Source organism: Vulpes vulpes, chromosome 8, assembly GCF_048418805.1.
Source record: "Vulpes vulpes isolate BD-2025 chromosome 8, VulVul3, whole genome shotgun sequence".
Classification (NCBI taxonomy): domain Eukaryota; kingdom Metazoa; phylum Chordata; class Mammalia; order Carnivora; family Canidae; genus Vulpes; species Vulpes vulpes.
In genome coordinates, this window is record NC_132787.1 from 44,197,701 (window position 1) to 44,221,945 (window position 24,245).

At 41.9% G+C, this 24,245-nt stretch overlaps 1 protein-coding gene across 2 annotated transcripts; it reads right to left on the reverse strand.

Moving 5' to 3' along the window:
• Nucleotides 1-90: 90 nt before the first annotated feature.
• On the reverse strand, nt 91-23,868 carry LOC112917429 (uncharacterized). Of its 2 annotated transcripts, none has more exons than XM_025995494.2 (3): nt 23,736-23,868; nt 22,392-22,480; nt 91-1,041 (listed from the first exon to the last, which is right to left on the reverse strand). In XM_025995494.2, the coding sequence occupies exon 3, from the start codon at nt 982-984 to the stop codon at nt 244-246; it is 741 nt and encodes a 246-aa protein (XP_025851279.1). In that variant the 5' UTR covers nt 985-1,041; nt 22,392-22,480; nt 23,736-23,868; the 3' UTR covers nt 91-243. The 2 variants fall into 2 exon arrangements, with proteins under 2 accessions (XP_025851279.1, XP_025851280.1); XM_025995495.2 differs by having other exon boundaries at nt 22,392-22,512; nt 23,736-23,848.
• Nucleotides 23,869-24,245: the final 377 nt, after the last annotated feature.

Genomic DNA, 24,245 nt, shown 5'->3' on the forward strand with positions numbered 1-24,245 from the left:
AGGATCAAATGAAATAGTATATTTGAGAAAACTCTGAAATATTATCAAGTGTGTACCACTCACTCCACAGTTAGACAACTTGAGCCTGGCTGTAGAGGAAAGAAACAAAAACAACCAAGGTTTATTATGAAGGTCTAAAGCAAAGAAAGTTAGCAGGAGGAAGCCCTGCCCCAGACACAATATTTAAAGGAACACAAGCTTCCTAGTGTAAGGAAGGAGACTCTCAGTGAAAACTTCCAAAAGTTAGTCAATCCAAAACTTAGCACTGGCAAGCCCTTTTAACAGGTAATGGTGGATGCTGTACATGAAGAAACCTAAGCAGAAGAGGATGATCATGAAGGACAAGGTAATGAGGGTGTAGATGGACATTCGCTTCTCCATAGTACCCCGGATCAGGCAGAAATAGGGTCCAGGGCAGCTCTCGGTGCTGCAGCGCATGACGGCTTGGCTCACCAGGGGCAGGTGTTGGTACATGAGAAGGACTAAAAACACGCACTGTGCACCAACCTGCAGGAGAAAGTAGAGGAGGTACAAAAGCAAAAGCATCTTCTCTTGGTGGAAGTTCAGGATGGACTTCTTTGGAGAAGGGACATGCTCCTGGATTCCCACCATGGAGCCCTCTTCCATTTCATCTGCCACTGACTCCACTGACTTGGCTTTGATCTGCTTATGTCGAATCTGGGCCATGAAGAATTCCATGAGGAAGAAGAGGGCCAAGAAAATAAAGAAAAAGAAGTACCAAATTCCCACTACAGGACTGCTAAAACGTTTCTCAAAACACTCAATTAAACAAACATTGGTGATGTTGCCGTGGCACCAGAAATCTTCATGGATGGGGGCCCATGGCATGCGGACCACGTACACCACCACTCCATACACAGCAATGAAGCCAAACCACAGCTGCCGTCCAATGTAGTAGCCGGATTTGTCACCAGCCACAGAGTGTAGCACAGGGATCAGTCCAGCTACTGCCGCTGCAGCCATCTCTTCAGACTCTCAAGAGACCACAGGACCCGAGACCAGGAGAACTCACGACAGCGCCTCAGGAAGGGCAGGAATGGAAAAGAACACAGGGTCAGAACGTAAGAGCAGGTGCCAAGAATCCTGAGCACATCCAAGGGATTGGCTCAGCTTTCAGCCTATGATAAAAGCCATGCATTCAGGACATGCCCAGATGCACTACAACTACATATCTCCTACTGTCTCTAGTAGGAGAGATATACTTCTGGAGGTCAGGAATCAAACTTTATTCATATTTACAATGCCCATATCACCTAGTATAGATGATTACATCTAAGGATCTAATTAGACTCGATAAATGAACAAAGGAAGGACGGAGCGAATCAATGAATTTAACAAATCAAGAGTGTCTGGCGGTTCTAGAAGCCCCATGGTAACCTCTGTACTTTGTATCTTTGCCAGAAGATTTCCTAAGACTATAGAGAAAAGGAATGAAACATTTCCTTCTTTCTTGCACATGACTTCTGTTCCATCCGCAACTCTTCAGAGGGTACCTATCACCATACTTTAATAATAATAATAATAATAGTAATAGTAATAACATAAATAATGAATGATACAAACAATAATAACAGTAATGATGATTAAAAAAACATTGGCCACTTATTGACTGCCTATATATATCAAGCCCTGCGCCAGTGGTTTAGATACATTACCTTTACAGAAGGGTAAAACATTGTAAATATTTGTATTAGTTTGATTTTGCTAATTGCCAGTGCTTGTCCTCTCTTATGTATGTTCTTGTACATGACGATGGCCAATCATTTAACTTATGATATAGAGTATTTAATACAATTTTTTTGTTTTTTTTTATTGCAATGAAATACACATTAACACAAAATCTGCCATTATGACCATTTTTAAGCATACACTTCTGTGGCATTAAGTACTTTGCACTGTTGTGCAACCATCATCACCATCCTCCTCCGGAATTTTTTCAGAAGCTCTGCCCCTAAATAATAGATCTCTCCCCTTAGCCTAAGTCCCACCCTCTCCCACTCCCTGGAAACTACCACTCTACCTTCTATCTCTTTGAGTTTGAATACTCTAAAAGAAACCATATCATATATCCTTTTGTGTCTGCTTTATTTCACTTAGCATAATGTCTTCAAGTTTCACCCCTGTTGTAGCATGTGTCAAATTGTCCTTCCGGAATATTATTCAGCCATTGTATAGATATAATACATTTTGTTTATATATTCATTCAGTGATGGACATTTGGGTTATTTCCACTTTTTGGCTGTTGTGAATGAAGCGACTATGAACATAGCTGTATGAATTTGTTTGAGTTTCCACGATCACTTTTTATGAGTATATAATGAGAAGCAAAATTTCTGGATAACGTGGTAAATATATGTTTAACTTTTTTGAGAAACAACCACAATGTTTTTCATAGCTGTTGTGTGTCAGTATGCTGGACATACCGTCCAGCAATATATAAGTGTTCCAATTTCCCCCATATCCTTGCCAACACTTATTATTTTCTGAGGTTTTAAAAAAATGCTTTGAGAGGCACCTCGGTGACTCAGTTGGTTAAGCATCCAACTCTTGATTTCTGCTCAGGTCATGATCTCAGGGTGTTGAGATGGAGCCAGATGTCAGACTTTGCACTGCGGGTGGAGCCTGTTTGGGATTCTCTCTCTCACCCTCTCCTGTCCCTCCCCCATGTTCGAGTGCATGCACTCTCTCTCTCTCTCCCCACTCCTTTCTATAAATAAATAAATAAATAAATAAATAAATAAATAAATAAATAAATAAAATATTTTAAGATGCTTTGGGTTTTTATTGATAAATTGTCACAGCCAGTGCTGAAAATTCTCCTTCAAAGGTACCTGAGACTCAGCAATATTTCTAAATTACCCCCAAGTATCAGGTCACATCATTCATTATCATTCAAGCAGCTCATACATAGGAATCATGAGAGGCAGGCTTCAGAGTGAGCTGATGGATAGAGTACTATGAAAGACTACCTGGTCAGCCTACAAAGGACAGTGACTGATCAAGAAGAGCCAAAGGGGTAGATGGGACAGTGGAGAAACAATACAAATACTGAGCATTTACTATGTGTTAAGCCCTCTATTATAAATGGACAGTTATGTGGCTCATTATCTCATTTATTCCTTAGGACAGTCTTATGAGATAAGTAGTCTTAATTTCCAGACAAGAAGGCTAAGATTTAGAATGCGTAAGTAACTCTTCCACAATTATTATACGGCCAAGTACATGTAGGTTCCAGGATTAGAAACCAGAGCATTTAACTCGGTAGCTTGAACTTTGGACTTTGCCTACTTCACTAGTGCATGGCCCAGAGATGACAGGGAAGAAAGGAGGAAGGCCATGGGTTCCCGAAATCTCACCTGCCAACTCTTTTGGAAAATAAAATAGCTGGTGTCCAGGCCCACAGGTCTTTGCTTTTTTTTTTTTTTTTTTTCCTTCAGAGATAGCTTTGTAGCCAAATCCCAGTCAGCTCAAATTAAAGCATCAAATCTCCAGTAACATGTGTTGCATGGTGACTAAAAGCTCAGATTCTCACTGCAGCATCTGGAAAAGTGGATCCCATATGGACCACCTGTGTCCCTGCTTCTGCTGCCATAGCTCTGAAGCTCTGTTTCTTCTCTCCTTTCCTTTGTGCTCAACGGAAACCTCCTTCCTCACCAACTGCTCCACTCATTGGAATCTCCCAGCTAGCTGCTTCATTGGCTGTGCCACCTGCCTGTCTTCACAGTGTCTACGAATCACCACTCTCAGAAAAGCAAGTCTAGAGGAACCATCAGATCAAGTCTCCTACAGTGTAGAAGTGAGAGTTGGTATGAGGTCAGGAGCCTGCTCGAAATATTGAGCCAGGGCCCTGGTGATATTCGTGTCGTGATCTGTTCCTGGATTCAGATGGCCCAATAGTCTGAATCTGGAACAGACCATCAGCAGATTCAACAAGAAGTATCTGGTACTTTTCCCATTCTTCTCAAACCTCCAGCCCCACTCTCCTAAACTCTCATCTCATTTAAATTGAAAAAACAGAAATTGCCAGCCAGGAAACTCTCTCCTTTTCCACCTGAGTCCCAGATCCCATTCGTGGACCTTCTGAGAAACCCTGCCCAGACCCTCTATCCCCTGAATCCTCAATTTCTGCCTGTCTGTAGAATCTTCCCACCAGCATCCCATTGTCCCTACCTAGCTTCAACACTATTTACTCTTCCCCCCAGCCAAGTTGCTGGAAAGAGCTGGCCCTCCTCTATCTATGCTGTCTCCACCTCCTCACCTCTCTGATCCACTGTCAGCCCCTCTTGTGTGGGGAAGTCAGTCTCTCCATTCCCATTAGAAGAATGATGAGCTTGCTTTAAGTCAAGCAATGAGAATGACTGCTTCACTGCTTTCTTTTTGCCTTACCTGAAATCTCACACCTAAATGTTCAATTACAGTCATTCTATTAGACTAGGTTTGTAGCATATTTATTTTTTTCTTGACAATTTTAATTTTATGGTTTACTACTATAGTCATAATGTAAGCTACCACAAATTCTTCAGAACTAAAATTATAAATAAGACAAGAAAAGAAACACTTGGATCAATTAGTGTTTGATTCACACAATTTCACAGGAATTATTATGTAAATTATTAAATATATGGAAAAAAGTATGCAGTCATTTAAGCTCTAAATCCTCAGTGCCTGGCATAAAGTAGATCTCAATAAATATTTGATGAATATGTGAATGAAAAATACAATGCTCAGAGAGGGAAAAACTGCAAAATGTTATGTGTTCAATAAACACATCATTTCACTATGGATGCCTATCATGAACTAATAAACAATGTATAGATGAGTAGAAATAGAGAAAGCATTAGAATGGTGGATTCGTAGGTGGATTTCTTTCTTTTTTACTTATGTAGATATTATTATAATGAATACAAACTAGATTGTATGTATAGAATGCTCTGTAATACAATTATACATGCTTAATTTGGTGTTTAATTTGGTAGAGGATGGGGTTTTGGTTGTCTCTTGATATAAATCAAACCATTTCAAAACTCAGTAACTTAAAACAGCAATGGCTGGGACGCCTGGGTGGCTCAGCGGTTGGGTGTCTGCCTTTGGCTCAGGGTGTAATCCCAGGATCCGGGATCGAGTCCCATATCGGGCTCCCTTCAGGAAGATTGCTACTCCCTCTGCCTGTGTCTCTACCTCTCTCTCTCTCTCTCTCTCTCTCTATCTCTCTGTCTCTCTCTGTGTCTCCCCAATAGTACCTGGAGGTTTATTTTTCTCATTTGAAATTTTATAAAAATTATTTTTAGTGTTGTTTTTTATTGTGGCAAAGTACACATAACATAAAATTTACCATTTTAACCATTTTTAAGTGTATAGTTTAATGGCATTAAATACATTTATAATGCTTTATCAAACTATCACCACCATATATCTCCAGAACTTATTTATCTTCCCAGACCAAGATATCTGTAGCCATTTAATACTAATGCCTATTTCCTCTCTCCCCTGAATCCTTGGCAACTACCATTCTACTCTCTGTCTCTATAAATTTGACTACTCTAGGAACCTCATATAAGAAAATCATACCATATTTGTCCTTTTGTACCTGGCTTATTTCACTTAACATAATGTCCTCAAGGTTCATCCATGTTATAGCCTGTGTCAGAATTTCTTTCTTTTTTAAGGCTAAATAATATTCCATTGCATGGATATATCACATTTTCTTTATCCATTTGTCCATCTGTAAATAGTGGGATTGTTTTCACCTTTTGGCTTTTGTGAATAATACTGCTATGAACATAGGTAAACAAATATCAAAAATGGTTTTTAAAAGATAATTAGTTAATTCAACCAGTATTTATTTGGGCATCTACTGTGTTCCAGATGCTATGCTAGGTGCTGGGACTACAATAAATAAAACTATCAACGTGTTCAGCCACCTTCCAGAACTTCCAGCTTGAAGGGAGAGAGAGAGACAGCTAAGGAGATTTCAACATGGGGAGATATCTGTTAGGAAAGAGAGTATGAGCACATGCGCTAGCTACCCAGCCTAATTTTCTAATAAAAGCTTTCTGGGTTCTATTACTTCGAACCTGAGATCTGAAAAATAGTCTGGTACAAGAGTGTGGGGAGCAAACAAGTGCGGATAGCCAGAGCAGTTTGGGAAGTGACACAGAGGCATCTGGGTCAGAGAATGAGAAAATGGGATTGGTAGGCAGTGAAACTAGAGAGCCAGATAAGAGCCAGAAGACACAATGAAGGCCCTTGGAAGCCTGGTATAAAGTTTGGATTTATCCTAAAAATAATAGGAAGCCATCAAAACATTCCAAGTAGAGAGGTGCCATGATCTAGTATACACTTTACACTAACAGCTTATCTGGGTGTGCAAGTGGGTGGGACAGAATGGTAGCAAAAGAACATAGGAAGCCACTGTGAGTATCTAATCCATCAAGGGTGGAGGCTTGGACTAAGAGGAGAATGGGAAATATAGATCAAGGACAGCTTGTGGTTGATGAAGTGTAGGAAGTGAAGGAGCAGGTGGGATCAAGAAAAAAAGATCCAGCAGTAGTTAATAAACAGACCATGTAAGCATAAAGAGAAGTGTAGCAGAATATTGATAATCTAGTGTAGGGGAGTGGTCTTGACTTTTATTTCTTTTTCACCAAGGATCTGGGGTATTTTTGTTTTAGTCTGCTCAGATCTTCTTTATTCAGCAGCCAGATTCACTGGAACCTGCTTGACCTCTTCTATGACCTACATCAGAAGAGCTACCATGTTCAGAACATAATCTATGACCTGCTACTCTCAAAATAGTCTGTTTTAGACTGAGTTGTGTCCTCTGCACACCCCCCTCCAAATTCATATGTTGATACTCTAATCCCCAGTGTAACTGTTTTGGGAGATGGGACCCATACAAAGGTAATAAATAAAGTCAAAGGATAAGGGACACCTGGGTGGCTCACCAACCTGGGTGGTTGAGAATCTGCCTATGGCTTAGGTCGTGATCCCAGGGTCCTGCAATCGAGTGCCGCATCGGGCTCCTTGCATGGAGCCTGCTTCTCCCTCTCTGTGTCTCTGCCTCTCTCTCTCTCTCTCTCTCTCTCTCTCTCTCTCTGTCGCTCATGAATGAATGAATAAATAAATAAATAAATAAATAAATAAATAAATACTTAAAGTCATAAGGATAAGATCTTAAACTGAGAAGACTGGTGTCCTTGTAAGAAGAGGAAGAGACACCAACAATCTCTCTCTCTCTCTCTCTCTCTCTCTCTCTCTCTGCACCCTCACAGAGATGAGGCCATGTGAGGACATGGCAAGAACACAGCCATCTATAAGCCAGGAAGAGAGGCCTCATCAGAAACGAACCCAGCCAACACCTTGATCTTAGACTTCCAGCCTCAAGAACTGTGAGAAAGGGGTACCTGGGTGGCTCAGTTTGTTGAGCATCTACCTTGGGTTGAGGTCATGATCCCAGGGTCCTGGAATCCAGCCATGCATTGGGCTCTCTGCTCATCAAGGAGCCTACTTCTCCCTCTCCCTCTACCTGCCACTCCCCCTGCTTGTGTGCTTGTGCGCTCTCTCTCTCTTTGTTAAATAAATAAAATCTTAAAAAAAAAAAAAAAGAACTGTGAGAAAATAAATTTCTGTTGTTTCAGCCACCCAATGGTATTAGTTATGGCACCTCTAGTAGACTAACACAGTCTCAAGAGGTAGGAATTACCATCCCCATCTATAGAGGAAGAAACTGAGGCTAGGAAAATTTTAGTTGGCTGAGACCCCACAGGTAGTAAGCAGCTCATCCCAGCATCTAGGGCAGACTTCCTTATAGAAAGCCTTTGTGTTTGCAGAAAATTGTCTGGGCTACCCTGGAAGTACCAAGTCTTTCCCCACTCTTTCTAAAATCCAAGCTGATGCTCTTCCTCACAGCCTGTTGTACAGACCTATAGAATGATGGGACTTCAGGGCCTGCTCTGAAAAATTACCCCAGACAGGTGTTCCAGGCTCAGACACAGAGATCTCCTGCCCTGTTCCACCCTCCTGAATAGTGAGGGTGATTTCAGGCCGGCTATAAACTTTTCAGCAAGAAAAGAGCTGTTTCCTGGCTTTATATGATTTCACGTCAGACTCCAGCACTTCACTACCTCCTGAAACTGCAAAGTTGCTAGTTGTAAAGAGGAGTCCTTTCTTTTTTTTTTTTTTTCTTTTTTTTATATATTTTTTTATTGGAGTTCAATTTGCCACCATATAGTATTAACACCCAGTGCTAATCCCATCAAGTGCCCCCAAGAGGAGCCTTTTCTGATTAAATTGATTCTGTTTACCTTGTGTAAGCTACTGAAGCTTCTAATAGCCTTGTTTAAAGTATAGGTGGACATGGGCCCTACTAAAGCAATTTCTAGGGCAGCCCAGGAGGCTCAGCGGTTTAGCGCCACCTTCAGCCCAGGGTGTGATCCTGGAGACCTGAGATCGGGTCCTGCGTTGGGCTCCCTGCATGGAGTCTGCTTCTCCCTCTGCCTGTGTCTCTGCCTCTCTCTCGCTCTCTCTCCCTCTCTCTCATGAATAAATAAATAAAATCTTTTAATAAAATAAAATAAAGCAATTTCTGAAGTTGTAGCTGAACCAAATGAAATTGCTGATTTTATAGGTCAAAAATGATCAAATATCAGCAATTTCATACATACAGTTAGCCCCCAGTCCTCCCTACCCCATTTGCTAACTTCTGGACTTCTGGATTTGTTCAGACCTCATGCCACTCTCTGACACCTGGATCCCTAACTTCTTCCCACCAGCTTCCCTGGTGGTGGCCCAGGCTTGGATGCAGACAGAACCTGGGAAAGAAGTCCACAAAGGAAAAGAGATGGAATGGTCAAAGAGATAGAAGGAGAGCCCCAGAAACCAGGGGAGTAGAGATTGTAAGAGGACCTGACCTGGCAGATTCTTCTCTCCCTGAGGCTGCTACGACCATAGAATTTCTGGAGTGCCTCCATGAGATTCCAGGAAGGCATGGGGAACAAGAATAACCTCAGCACTGCCAATCCTGGCCCATTGATGGCCTTTGTACAGCCTAGGTGCTAGGTTCATAATAAAATGAAGCAAAAACAACCATGTCATCATTCTCATCAAAACCAGCCAAAACCTGGTAGCTGGAAGATCCCATTTGGCAGATGTTGGCAGGATTTTGTCTGAAAGACCTGTGGTTCAAGACAGGAACAAGATAAATTCAAGGTAAGCAAAAGGCTCCCATATCCTGCTACCTTTCTGGGCCCCCAGCTATGGCTCTTTTGGGGATGCCCCACTGTGGGCTGGATGAGACCCAGAGGTTTAGATGAGCTGAATTTTCAGAGGCAGTGAGGGGCTGTGGTTCAAGTCAGCCTTTCTGGAGTGCTGCTTGCTGACTCGAAGCAGGAGCTGAATTAGGGCTCTCAAAATGGGTACTCTCCACTTCCTGGGTGGAGCTTTCCATGAATTAGCCACTCAGGGTAGCATCCTGTCCTGGGTGAAATAAATGCAAGTAGCACTCTCTGGGCATCAGGACAATCTACAGGCCCAAGGCTGGGAGCTGAAGGCAGCTTCTGGTGCTGAGGCCTCTACATTTAAAAGGGGTTTTCCCATAGAACTGCCCAGCCCTCTCTCAATCCAATCTTTAACTGGATTCCACCTTCCCAGCTCTGACTGATCTGGTGCCAACAACTAGGGAAGGAGGAACAAGTGAGCTTGGAAGGAATTTAGGAGGGAAATGCAAGGAATAGGAAATTTCTAGCCCAGCTCTAGGAAAAAGGGACTCCTCAGTAGTGAAACTGATGATGAGTAAGAGGAAATGAAGACAGTAGGTCAAACCCAACACCTGCATCCAACGCAACATGTTTTTTGAAAATAGAAAGGTGAGGGGAGGTCCATCTGCATCCCTAGGGCCACCAGCAAAGACTTAAAAGCACAAGGATGTATGTGCTGTTAGGGCTAAGGCTCTAGCTCCAGGACAGCCAAGAGATGGGAAAGTCAAGGTACTAATGAAGTGGACTGGGAGTGAAGAAGCAATGTCCCATGAGTTCCAGGTATGAGAACTCCAGGCAACCTCCATCATCTCAAGAACAGGTCTTTGATTAGAGTAAGAATGTCAGGACACCTCCTCACTCCCTCATTCCAGAGGTCCGAGTGCATGAGCCTGAGCAAAGTAAGGGGCAACTTCCATAGAAGCAGACCAGTTGGGTAGCCCCAGTGGCACAGCAGTTTGGCGCCGCCTGCAGCCCGGGGTTTGATCCTGGGGACCCTGGATCGAGTCCCACATCGGGCTCCCTGCATGGAGCCTGCTTCTCCCTCTGCCTGTGCCTCTGCCCCACCCACCCACCCCCGTGTCTCTCATGAATAAATAAATAAAATCTTTAAAAAAAAAAAAAAAAGAAGCAGACCAGTTAAGAGAGACAGAGGTGAACATTAGTGGAAGCTGAGGGAGGTGGTACCACTTTGCAGCATCAGTACAGAGGCCCACCCTGTGTGTGGTAAGGAAGCCACCCTGGAAACCCTCAAGTGGCCCCACCCATTAGAGGTGGTTAACATTCATCAAACCACCACTTTGTAATACTAGCTCACATTAGGACATTGTTCTGTTCTCTCTGTGGCACCCCTACCTACTGTCTGAAGGAGCTAAATAAGTAATAAGTAATAGCCCCCACTAAAGCTAAGAGAGATGTTTAAGATGATGTATGTGATGATCACACTGTCTTAGTTTGAATTAAATTCAGTCATGCTACACATTGCCCCAGAAATAAACCAGATAACAAAAACCAAGGACTATGATAGAAGTGTGTACTCTTGCAAATGGAGGGCCCAGGCAATATGCCCACAGTCTCTGAAACAGCAGCCAGAAGGAAGTCATAACCCAAATATCTACAGAAATTCCAGGGCCATCACAATGAGGATGACAGAGTGCTCAGGAACCAAAAAGACTCAAAGCCAGAAGACCTATCATCAAGAGAAATTCCTTGTCTGGTAGGAGCCATGGAGAAACCAAAGAGCAAACTGATACCTCAAATTTGAGAGCAAGTCTGCATTTGCCTAATAAGGACATCCCCTTGAGCCATTGAAATCTCAGGCAGATCATGTCACCTGGAGGACTTGTAGTCATAAGCAGCTAGGACACTGAAGGCATGTCATCATGTTGCTCTGGGCATGAGATCATGATCCAGCATCAAAAGATAAGGAAGTGACAGTGCCAGGATGCATCCTGAATGTTGTTCTACCCCCTCATAATGCACCCACAAGGTCAGGACCCAAATAGGTCTTAATCTAACCCATAAATAATGTACAGGTCTTATAGCCACGTATTAGGCATAAGCCCAATTTACTAGAACTGCATGGTATATATGCAAGCAATATACCCTAACCAGAGAGACCATTGTCATGGCGTGGCATGTTTGAGCGGATACAGCTACTGCAGCTATGAGGGTCCTTGCCAACAACCAAGGGCTGGCAGGTGGGAGAACCACAACTATTACTCTGATGTAGGAACTCATATCATTACCCTTGGCTTGATGTCAGGACACAGCCCAGACTTTTTCTCCATCATAGCATCTATTGGAGGCAGTGGAAGTAAATAAAAGATGGCATAGACTGCCAGAAAAGCAAATACACCAGAGGATATACTTTCTATAAAAACAGGAACATATAAGAAACATCAACAGGAAAAGGGAAACATCCTCAATTCAACCTTACTCAGAATGGAGGGGCAGATGTGGGGATGGATGTGGACACTGTTCCAGTAAGTAGTTCTTTTTCATCTCAGCAGCAGTGACTATGGGATCCGTGAAGCTGAAGTCCAGCACCCTATCTAAGGGAATAGTGGACTCTGAACAGACCATAAGCATCCCATAATCTATCTCAAAATCACCTTGCCTCTAGCATGGTTTGGGCCAATCTGAACTCTGGCCACACTGTGGCACATGGTAGGAGGAAATGTATACACCCTATGGGGAGCAGGTAGAGGATTGTTTTACAACTGCCCTGCAGCCCTATCCTATGGAAACAAAGGTCAAGAGCCCAGCCTGTCTGGCAGACACTGCCATCTTTTCTTATAGGACAAGAATTCTTATCTGGGCACATAGCTTCCCTTAATAAGACTATACTTCTCACCCTCTGTTGCCATCAGAAACATTCTGGTCAATGGGATGTGGACAGGTGAGGCATGCACCTTCCAGACTGTACACTCAAATGTTCTCCCTTCCCCCCTTTCCACTAGCTGGGGGGCTATCCCCAGACACAGATGAGGATCTTCCCCCTGGGGTGGTGGAATAAAAGGATAGAAGGAGTCTGGCCCCGCGATGGTCTCATAAGCAGAGTCTCCATACCGATGTGAACTTCCATATGCAATAGAAATACAGTTTTTAAGTCAACATTCTTCTGGATGTCTTCTGCCTCCAGCCAAACTAACATCCAACTAATATCTGACCCAAGAATACACAGAGTCAGGTAATTTCAGAGAATTGAGAGAATGTAGAATGAGTGGCTGAGAAAGGTCAAAGACAAAATGAGTTGAAAAAAAAATCACACAATTGCTGTGAGGAGAGTGGTCTGTGGCCTCTTAGCCACCACTACCAAATATTGCCCCAGAGAACCAAATGCCAGGAAGGAAGGAGGAGGATCACACCCGGGCCTGTGCTGCTCCTGGTGATACTCTTGTTGCAACGGCATCCTGAGGTGCAATTCTATTCCCACTCCTTCCCAGTCAGTCCTGGTTCCCTACCCTCAAGGTACAAATATTAGTCTAATTTTTTTTAGCCACCATAATTAGTTTTGCCTGCTAGTCACCTATATAAATAAAATCAACTATCCAACTTTATAAATTAGAATTATAAAGTATGCACTCTTTTGTATAAGACTTTCTTCACCAACATAGCATTTTTGAGATTTATTCATACTATCATGTCCAACAATAGTTTGTACCATTCTATAAATATACCACCGTTTATCCATTCTCCTGTTGAATGGACTTGGACTGTTTCTCATTTGAGGATGTTATAAATAAAATTTCTATGAACATTTTTATGCAAGTCTTTTGTGGAGATATGTTTTTTATTTCTCTTGGGAAAACACCTAAGAATTGAATAGCTGGGCTGAAAAATAGTTGTATGCTTAGTTTTCTAAAAACTTTTTCCAAAGTAGCTATAGTTTCACATTCCTACCAACAATGTAGCAAGTTCTGTTTGTTCCAAATCCTTGTCAACACTTGGTATTGTCAATATTCTCAACTTTAGCCATTCTCGTAGTGGTTTTTTATTGTGGTTGTAACATGTATTTTCCTAATGAAAAATGATGGTAAGCACCTTTTCATGTGCTTATTGGCTATTCATACATTAATTTATGAAATGTCTATTAAAACATTTTCCCTATTTTTTTAAAGGTTTTATTTATTTATTTATGAGAGAAACACAGAGATAGGCAGAGACATAGGCAGAGGGAGAAGCAGGCTCCCTGTGAGCCTGATGCAGAACTCGATCCCAGGACCCCAGAATCATGACCTGAGCCAAAGGTAGACACTCAACTACTGAGCCACCCAGGCACCTCCATGTTTTGCGTATTTTTAAAAATTGAGTATATTTTTACTATTAAAAAGTTCTTTAAAAAAAAAAACAGTTCTCTATATATTCTGAATTTCAATTCTTTGTCAGATGTATGTCTCACAAGATGTCTTTTCCTGTTTGTGTCTTATCTTCTCTTTTTTTAAATTTTTTTAAAGATTTTATTTTATTTATTCATGAGAGACACACAGAGAGAGAGAGAGAGAGAGAGAAAAGCAGAGGGAGAAGCAGGCTCCATGCAGGGAGCCCAATGCGGGACTCGATCCCTGGTCTCCAGAATCATGCCCTGGGCCCTGAGCAGATACAGCTGGGTATCTGTGTAAGATACAGATACCTGGGCTGAAGGCGGCGCTAAACCGCTGAGCCCCTGGGCTGCCCCTTATCTTCTCATTTTCTTAACAGTGTATTTAATGAACAGAAATTTTCAATTTTCATATGTCATTTATCATATATCCTTTTGTGGATATTACTTTCTGCATCCTGTCTAAGAAACTTTTATCTCTTCCCAAGTCACATAGACATTCTGTTATGTTCTCTTCTAGAGGCACTGAAGTTTTTATTTTTATGTTTAGATCTATGATCCCTCTTGAATTAATATTTGTGTATGGTATGAGATAGGGATAGAGATTCACTTTTTCTATAGAGATCCCCAGTTTTTCCAGTATTATTTTTTTTAAAGACTTTCCTTTTCCCATCGAATTGCTTTGGCACCTTGTCAAAAATCAAATGGCCATACAAGTGCATGATTTCTGGAATCTCTCTCTGTCCCACTGACTTATTTCTTAGTCCTTATGCCAGTGCCAACCAAAAGTTTTGATTGTGGTAGCTTTGAAAACATCTTCAAGTCCAATTGTATATAAGTTCCCCGAGTTTATTCTTTCCCAAGACTGCTTTGGGTATTCTAGGTGCTTTGAGTTTCCATATAAATTTTAGAATCAAGCTTGTCAATTCCTATGAAGAAGCCTGCTGGGATTCAGATTAAGAGATATTCTTCAAATGTTTTATATCTTATTTCCTTTACAATGACCACTATCCTCTACCCACGTTACTAACAAGCACTTCCACAAAATTTTGTATCTCTCATCACATCTTTTTCTCTGTCTCTCATAAATGGGAACCACTTCTAAACCTCTGATTCTTTTGACTCATCTTTTTTTTTTAAGATTTTATTTATTTACTCATGAGAGACACGGATTGAGAGAGAGGCAGACACAGGCAGAGGAAGAAGCAGGCTCCATGCAGGGAGCCCGACGCGGGACTCGATTCTGGGACTCCAGGATCACGCCCTGGGCCAAAGGTGGGCACTAAACTGCTAAGCCACCCAGGGATTCCCTCTTTTGACTCATCTTGCACAATTTCTCCCAATATAATTTCTATTCCACCATTTACATTACATTACATCCCTTCCCTCTCTTTTTTCAAATCTCAATGCTCCCTTTTAAAATATAAATTTAACATTTATTCCTGGATGTGATGATTCCCTACTCTGGCTTGCTAGAGAAAGAACTCTCATCTGTGAGTTCAGTGATTTTTTTCATTGTGGTTTTAATGTGTATTTTCCTAATGAATAATGATGCTAAGCACCTTTCATGTGCTTATTGGCTATTCATACATTAATTTGTGAAATGTCTATTAAAATATTTTTTAAATTTTTATTTATTTATTCATGAGAGACACAGAGAGAGAAAGAGGTAGAGACACAGGCAGAGGGAGAAGCAAGCTCCATGCAGGGAGCCCAGTGTGAGACTCAGGCCCAGGACCCCGGGTTCTTGCCCTGAGCCAAAGGCAGATGCTCAACAGCTGAGCCATCCCGGACTGCCAGAATTTTAACTTCTTTACCAGGCTTACCACCTGGCTCTCTAAACTAGGCTCTGCCACAGACTGTAATTTCAGGCAAGTGATTTACTTTATCAGTTTACTTACCACTAAGGGAAAAGATTCGACTAAGTCAATATTGTGGTTTAGTTGTGGTGCTAGTGGTGGTTTTATTTTTGTTTTGGTAATACTAAAACTTTCTTAAGAATTCGATGAAATTTGTGAATTCTCTTTCCAGGGAAAGAGACATAAAGTCATAAACATTTTGCAAATTATTTCTGAGTCTTTATAAACTTCCTAGAACTCATCCATGGACTTCAGTTTAACAATCCCTGGACTGGATGCTTTTCTTTCTTTTCTTTTTTTTTTCTTTTCTTTCTTTCTTTTTTTTCTTTTTTTCTTTCACTTCTTTCTTTCTTTCCTTCTTTCCCCTTCTTTCTTTCTTCTTTCTTTCTTTTTCTTTCTTTCTCTAATTCTAATCCCCCTTAGAAATAGAAATGGAAAAGCAGCAATTTCCCTCCCTGCTAAGAACATGCTTCTGAGAAGAATGATGCTGACATCCTATAGATACATTCTGGTGACTGGGATGCTAGGAGGTTCCTCTGCCTTGAAGATAAGTGATAAAGGCAAGAAAGCCCAATGCATTTATATTGCCTGCCAGAAAGCAAAGCTAATCATTTGTAGAATTTGATGGAACTCTCCACTTATGTAATGTTTCTATTTCAATCTGTTCCATAAAATGTGACCAAATGTTTAGCAACTTAAAACTCTTACTTCTGCTAAATTTAGTTGGAAATGTTGTATTGAGTTTAAATACATATGTGGTAAATAAAATATTTTTATGTCAGAACAACAATTAAGAATTGGCTAAAGTGGAAATTATACTGAAAACATCATTGCAAACTCTACTTTTAAAAGTATAATAAAGTATCCCCCTTTTTAACAGGGATACATTCCAAGGCCCCCAATGGATGCCTGAAACCATGGATAGTATCAAATTCTATATATGCTTTTTTCCCTATACATATATATTTATGATAAATTTTAATTAATAAATTAGTTACAGTAAGAGATTAATAATAGCTAATTAAAAATAGAACAATTACAACAATATGCTATAATAAATGTTTTGCAAATGTAGTCTCTCTCTCTCTCAAAATATTTATTATACTCAGCCTTCTTCTTGTGATGATGGGAGATATTGAAACACCTCTGTGATGAGATGCAGTGAGGGGAATGACATAGCATTGAGATAAAATGTCAGGCTACTATTGACCTTCTGACCATACCTCAGAAGAAAGAGTATCTGTTTCTGGACCACAGTTAACCATGGATAACTGAAACCATGGAAAGCAAAACTGGAGATAAGGGGCGGGGCGGGGGGGTGGTTACTATCGTACAACTTTTCTAGTATTAAAATGGTCCACAGCAAAACCACCCATTTCAGACTTATATGGAACAATTTGAATGCACCCTCAGAGCCCTGAGTGGGATTAACCAAAACTTGGTGAAAAGTAGCTAATTCCATCTCTGTTGCCTAAATACCTTATTCCCAGAAAGTGAGATGCTTTAGACCATTTGGAGTGGCACTGAGAAGACAAGAGCAAATTTAAAGCCTCTTTCACTGGCTGAGATATTACAATTTGAATAAAAAAGAAATAATCATTACATTTCACTGGAACAAATCTGAGAAAAATCATGACCCTAAAATGATTCTCCAGAAGGGGAAAAACACAAAATGTCCTAGGAGAAAATTTCAACTCCTGAAAAGGATGGTTATGTAAAATATATTAATGATGATTGTGTTATTCTTTCTTACCACCTTGGTATTAATATTAATTATGTTGCACTGGCATTGTTTATTATGTCAAGAAATTATCAAATGCATTTATTTGTTTAAAAAGATCAAACTTGGGGTGCCTCTGGCTTCAGTTGGTGGAACATGCAACTCTTGATCTCAAGGTTGTGAGTTTGAGCCCCATGTTGGGTATAGAGATTACTTTAAAAAATTTTTTTTTACTTTAAATAAAATAAATAAAAAGATCAAACTTTACAGTTAGAAGGGTAACTGACCCCACTGACCATTAGAGAAATATCTAAAAATGACTTTAATGGGGCGCCTGGGTGGCTCAGCGGTTAAGCCTCTGCCTTTGGCCCAGGGAGTGATCCTGGAGTCCTGGGACTGAGTCCCACATCAGGCTCCCTGCATGGAGCCACCTTCTCCCTCTGCCTGTGTCTCTGCCTCTCTCTTTCTCTCTCTCTGTGTCTCTCATAAATAAATAACTATAATCTTTTTTTTAATGACTTTAAAATGAAAGTTGATAACAGAAAGTGAAATGAAGGGTATGGAATCCAATCAAGCAGTAGAGTTATTAGTAACAATCTGGATGCAGGATTCAATACCTCATCAACTCACATCAGGAGCACAAAGGCTAGGAAAGAGATTCTGTCATAAAGTGAATGGACAGTCCAAGTTTCAAGTGAAAAACTCTGGCCTGAAAAGGCCTATTAGAAATAAGAAGAATTTCAGTTTATTTTTTTCTTTTAAGAATTTCAGTTTAAATGTCAGTTTGCTTTTGCTGCATTAATACCCCAAACTTAGTGACTTAAATTCTCCTTTATTATTTCTCTTCATTGTGTAGGTCAATTAAACAGCTCTTCTGATCTGGTCTGTTTCCAGCTGGTACTGATGGTCAGGCTGAATGGTCAATGTCAGGTGGATGGAAGGGTGACTGGTCTGTTAGCCTCTGCTCCACATGGTCTCTCACCCTCCACTAGGTTAGCCAGGGCTTCCTCACATGGTAGTCTAAGGATTCCCAATACAGTAAGAGAGAACAAGCCCCAGTGTGTTACATATGCTATTGTCCCATTGGTCAACGCAATTCCAATGACAACACTCAGAGTAAGGGTGAGAGGGGATTACTCAAGAAAGTATGAACAAATCAGGATATGAAACATTACTGCAATAACCTCTTAGAGTTTGTTAACATTAGATTTGCAAGTGTTGCTTAAGTGCTTAGACATACTTTGTTAAATTGATAAGTCTGCTTGGTTAGCATTAGAAATGTTTGAGAGAAGCAGCCCCATAAAATTTGTGATGTGGTTTGAAATGTCTAAGAAAATGTAATTAATCAAGTTTTGAGTTGTGTTAAATATTTAAAGACAATTTAATCTTAAATTTATGAGTTAACTGTACATGAATCAAAGAACAAATAAAAGTAATTGTTCTGGGATGCCTGGGTGGCTCAGAGGTTGAGCATCTGCCTTTGGCTCAACGCGTGATCCCGGAATCTCAGGATTGAGTCCAACTTTGGGCTCCCTGCATGGAGCCTGCTTCTCCCTCTGCCTCTCTCTCTCTCTCTCTGCCTCTCTTTGTGTCTCTCATGAATAAGTAAATAAAATATTTTTTTAAAGTGATTGTTCTTATTTTAAATGAATATTACTAGATTACCAAATGTACTACCAAGATCTGTAATTGTATTTAAAAGCTTGAGGAGGTGTGTCTAGGTGGCTCATTCAGCTGGACATCTGCCTTTGGCTCAGGTCATGATCCTAGGACCATTGAGCCCTGCATCACATCAGGTTCCTTTCTCAGTGGGGAGCCTGCTTCTCCCTCTCCCTCTCCTCCTGCTTGTGCTTGCTCTCTCTCTTTGTCAGATAAATAAATAAAATAAAAGGTGAGGAAAAACTAGGACTTAAACTTCATAACTCAAGTGCACGTGAATAATAAATTAAAACACCAATATTGTAAATAATTTTTCTACACACAAAAACCTCCCTCAGGCTTTAGGAAACCTCAGAGAACACATTTATTTGATAGTTTATTCAAAATATATTTACTGATCATCTGCTGGGAGACAGGTGCTTTCTGGACTCCAGTGGATAAAGACTCCCAGACCTTTCTTCATTGAGATTATACACTGGCAGAAAATGCAGGGAGATAATAGAGAGACAAATGTCTCTGAGAGACAATCAGAGATTATTTCCTTATCTCCAGACTCTAAGTCGTCTTCCTCATGGCAAAAATCACTCTATCCTCTCTCTCATCATCCAGGAATAGAAACAGTGGTGTTTCCCTCTCCTCCAGCCATCCAAGATGTGAAAGGAAAGAATGCAAAGGGGAAGAAAGTGGCCCTGCCCCTGCTGTTGCGAAGAAGCAGGAGGCCAAGAAAGTGGTCAATGTCCTGTTTGAGAAAAGGACACCACCAAGTTTTCCAGTTCCTGCCTGACTCCAATTCCTGTATCAGCCTACTACACCTTTCATAATCAGTCAGTGAATCCACAAATACTTACAAAGCATCCCCTATTTTCTCAGGGTGAGGCTCTGTCTGGGCAGAAAAGATAGGAAGAGAAAAAAGTCAGAGCCCAGAGAACAAATAACAAATAAACAAAGTGGGATCCCTGGGTGGCGCAGCGGTTGAGCGCCTGCCTTTGGCCCAGGGCGCGATCCTGGAGACCCGGGATCGAGTCCCACGTCGGGCTCCCGATGCATGGAGCCTGCTTCTCCCTCTGCCTGTGTCTCTGCCTCTCTCTCTCTCTCTGTGCGACTATCACTAAAAAAAAAAAAAAAAAAAGCAACCCAATAGTGCACTCAGCAAGTATTTATTTAACATGTCACACCTAGCAATGCACCAAAGAGTGAGACGAACACAGTGGGGAGGAAGCCAGGATCCTTGCTGTGAGGATGGATCAGCCTTGTAGGCAAGATTCTACTCAGATGGGGTGTCTAGGTGGCTCAGTGATTAAGCATCTGCCTTTGGGTCAGGTCATGATCCTGAGGTCTTGCTTCTCCCTCTGTCTATGTCTCCGTCTTTTGCTCTGTGTCTCTCATGAATAAATAAATAAGAAAAAGAAAAAAGATTCTATTCAATTGAAGACATCCACCCTTTTGCATTTTATAATCTTTTATTTTTTTATATTTATTTATTGATTTATTTGTTTATTTAAGTAGTCTCTATACTCACCGTGGGGCTTAATCTCAAGATCCCAAGATCAAGAGTCACATGCTCCTCCCCCTGAGCCAGCCAGGTGCCCTTACATTTTATAATCTTTCAGGTTGCACTTTATGTTATGCTGGTGATGCTTTCCACTGGATGAAATGCAGTAACCATGGCACAGAGCAGCATCATGCCCTGAGAGCTGTGGCACAGCCTATGGCAATCAGAATAGTGACCTAAGTCAAGCTGCAACATTAAAATTGCCTGAGAAACTCTTAAAGGGAAAAAAAAAAAAAAAAGAAGAAGAAGAAGCTTATGCCTGGACTCCACCCAGACCAACTAAATCAGTATGGAGAGGGTGGGGCTGGGTATTGGTATTTCTTAAAGCACCTTATGCAGCAAGGGAAACAAAAGTAAAAATGAACTATTGAGACTTCATCAAGATAAAAAGCTTTCACAGCAAGGGAAACAGCCGACAAAACCAAAAGGCAGTCTAACAGAACATGAGAAGATATTTGCAAATAACATATCACATAAAGGGTTAGTATCCAAGATCTATAAAGAATTTCTCAAACTCTACACTCCAAAAATAAAAACCCAGTCAAGAAAGGGGCGGAAGACACAAACAGACATTTCTCCAAAGACATACATATGGCCAACAGACATAGGAAAAAGTGCTCAACATCACTCATCGTCAGAGAAGTAAATCAAAACCACAATGAGATACCATCTTACGCCTGTCAGAATGGCTAAAACGAACACTTCAGGAAACAACAGTTGGAGAGGATGTGAAGAAAGGGGAACCCTCTGACACTGTTGGTGAGAATTCAAGCTGGTGCGGCCACTCTGGAAAACAGTGTGGAGGTTCCTCAAGAAGTTAGAAATAGAGCTATCCTACAACCCAGCAATTGCACTACTGGGTATTTATCCAAAGGATACAAACATAGTGATTCGAAGGGGCACCTGCACCCCAATGTTAATAGCAGTCCACAATGTTATAGTCCACAATAGCCACAATAGTCCACAATGTTATAGTCCACAATGTTATAGTCCACAATGTTATATAGTCCACAATAGCCAAACTGTGGAAAGAGCCCAGATGTCCATCAACAGATGAATGGGAAAAGATGTGGTATTTATACACAATGAAATATTACTCAGCCATCAAAAAGAATGAAATTTTGCCATTTGCAACAACATGGGTGGAACTAGAGGGTATCATGCTAAGCATGATCTAATCGTGCTAAGCATGATTAATCAGTCAGAGAAAGACAAATACCATATGATTTCACTCACATGTGGAATTTAAGAAACAAAACAGATGAATATAGGGGAAGGGAAGGAAAAATAACATAAGATGAAAATAGAGAGGCAGTCAAACCATAAGAGACACTTCATTCTGGGAAATAAACTGAGGGTTGCTGGAGGGGAGGTGGGTGGGGCGATGGGGTAACTGGGTGACAGGCATTAAGGAGGGCACTTGATGGTAATAAGCACTGGGTGTTATATGCAACTGATGAATCACTAAATTCTACCCCTGAAACTAATAATAGTTTAAACTGAAATTTAAAAATAAATAAAGCAAGCATCTCGTTATTCTCATATGTAGCTAGAGTTGAAAACCAGGATCACGAGTTCAAACTAGAATATACACATTCTCAAGGGGCATGCCTCCATGGATGCTTTGGGGCAAAGATTAGCCTGTGGCCCAAATCTGGCCTCCTTTTACTACCCCAGGAGCTGGGATGGATTTTACAGTTTTAAATAATGGGGGGAGGTCAAAAGAGGAGTAATACTTTGGGACACGTAAAAATTATATGAAATTCAAATGTAAGTGTTCATGAATAAAGTTTTACTGGAACACAGCCACACTCCTTAGTTTACATATTGTCTGTGGCAGTTTTTGTGCTATAAGGGCAGAGTTAAAGAGCTGGGACAGAGGCCATATGGAAAAGCCTAAAATATTTACTATCTGGTCCTTTACAGAAAAGGTTTGCTGACCCCAGCTTGAAGGGAATGGATTTCTAGAACCTGAATATTTCTGTGTCCTCTTCCAAGAACTTACCTCCCTGGGAAGGTGCCAGCTGTCAAGGGGTCAGGTATGGGTCCAATCTTCTCCCTTCTCACCTCTTCTTCACATTTGCCCTTCTTCCACTTCCAAAAGAAAAGGAGAACTCTCACCAGCCCTAGGGATGTAAAAACTTCCTTGGCACTAAACAAAAGTATCTCCCCTGAATATTGGTGTCTAATAGGATTCTAAGGACATTTTTGTTTTCAGGTCAGGAGGGTTCAAAATATTTCATTACCAAAACCAAAGGTCAACTGTCAACTGCCAAACCACTAAAAATATTTGATGATGGATGGCTATGTGATTTTTGGCATGTAACTCAGACGGGGCTCAAAGAATTGAGTAACATGGTTATGAGGAAAACCAGTGTAATTATTTACATAAAGTTTTCAAGGCTTACGTGTAAAATATTTAAAATGCTGAATGCAGTCCCATTCTATAAACAAGCAGTATTTGTCCACAGATACATGAGGGAAAAAACTATTGGTTTCATAAGAAGTGAATTTCAAATAACAGTTTATTATTATGTTTAATAATTACTTTATTGGGGATCCCTGGGTGGCTCAGCGGTTTAGCGCCTGCCTTTGGCCCAGGGCGCCATCCTGGAGTCCCGGGATCGAGTCCCACGTCGGGCTCCCGGCATGGAGCCTGCTTCTCCCTCTGCCTATGTCTCTGCCTCTCTCTCCCTATCATGAATATATAAATAAATCTTTTTTAAAAAATTACTTTATCAATCCTGTGTCGTGTTTACATTATTTTGATGAATTATATACTAATAATTATGAAATGAGGACTTCAGTTTCTTACTGACTGTTGGCCAGAGGCTCTGCTCGGCTCCTTGACACTTGGACCTCTCCATAGGGCAGCTCACAGCAACCCAGAAAGAGGCTAACCAGAAGCTGTGGTCTCCTTGTAGCCTAATCCTCTAAGTGACATCCCATCCCCTTTGTCTTAGTCTAGTCGAATTCTGTTTTTGGAACCAAGGCTCCAGGCTCAGCCCACACTCAAAGGGAGGGAGATAACAAAGGGATGTAATCCCAGGACTGGGATCATGGGGGCCATCTCAGAAGCCACCTGCTACAAATGTCAAATCTTAATAATATTTATATCCTCTACTCCGTTTAAGTTGAGGATGCAAAGTTTTAGGTGTGGGGACACCTGGGTGGCCAGTGGTTGAGCGCCTGTCTTCAGGCCAGGGCGTGATCCTGGCGTCCCACATGGGCCTCCCTGCGTGGAGCCTGCTTCTCCCTCTGCCTGTGTCTCTGCCTCTCTCTGTCTCTCTCTGTGTCTCTCATGAATAAATAAAATCTTTAAAAAAAAAAGTTTTAGGTGTCGTCTTACACATGGGTGAGGGGATGCAGAGCTTTCCAGGGTTCTTTTAGAAATAATCCAAGATGTTCGGAGGCCAGGGAGCCTGCGCGCAGAGGGTGGCCAGGGGCCCGGCGGCGGCTGCTGGGGCGCGGGGGGTCCTCCGCCGCCCGCCTGGCGGCTCCATCCCGGGCAGTGTGCGGTGCGCACGGGAGGGCCTGCGGGAGGCGCTCGCCGCGGGGTCAGGTCGTCGGGGCGGGATCCGGAGCCGGAGCCGGAGCCGGGGGCCGGTGGCTTCGTCCCGCGACGAGTCTCAGGGGCGCTGCGGGCGCGCGGGACCCCGGGCTTCGGTCTGGCAGAGTCCGCGCCAACCGTGCGGGCAGCGACCGCTCGCGGTTCCCGTCCTGGGGCCCACGGGGACGTGCGCGGGCCGAGCCGCCGCGGCCCTGAGAAACCGAGGAGAGCCAGGGAAGGCCGAGCGGGGCGGGCGGGGTGGAGGGGACGGCCCTCCCGGCGTCACCAGCTGGGCCCGGCGTCCAGGGG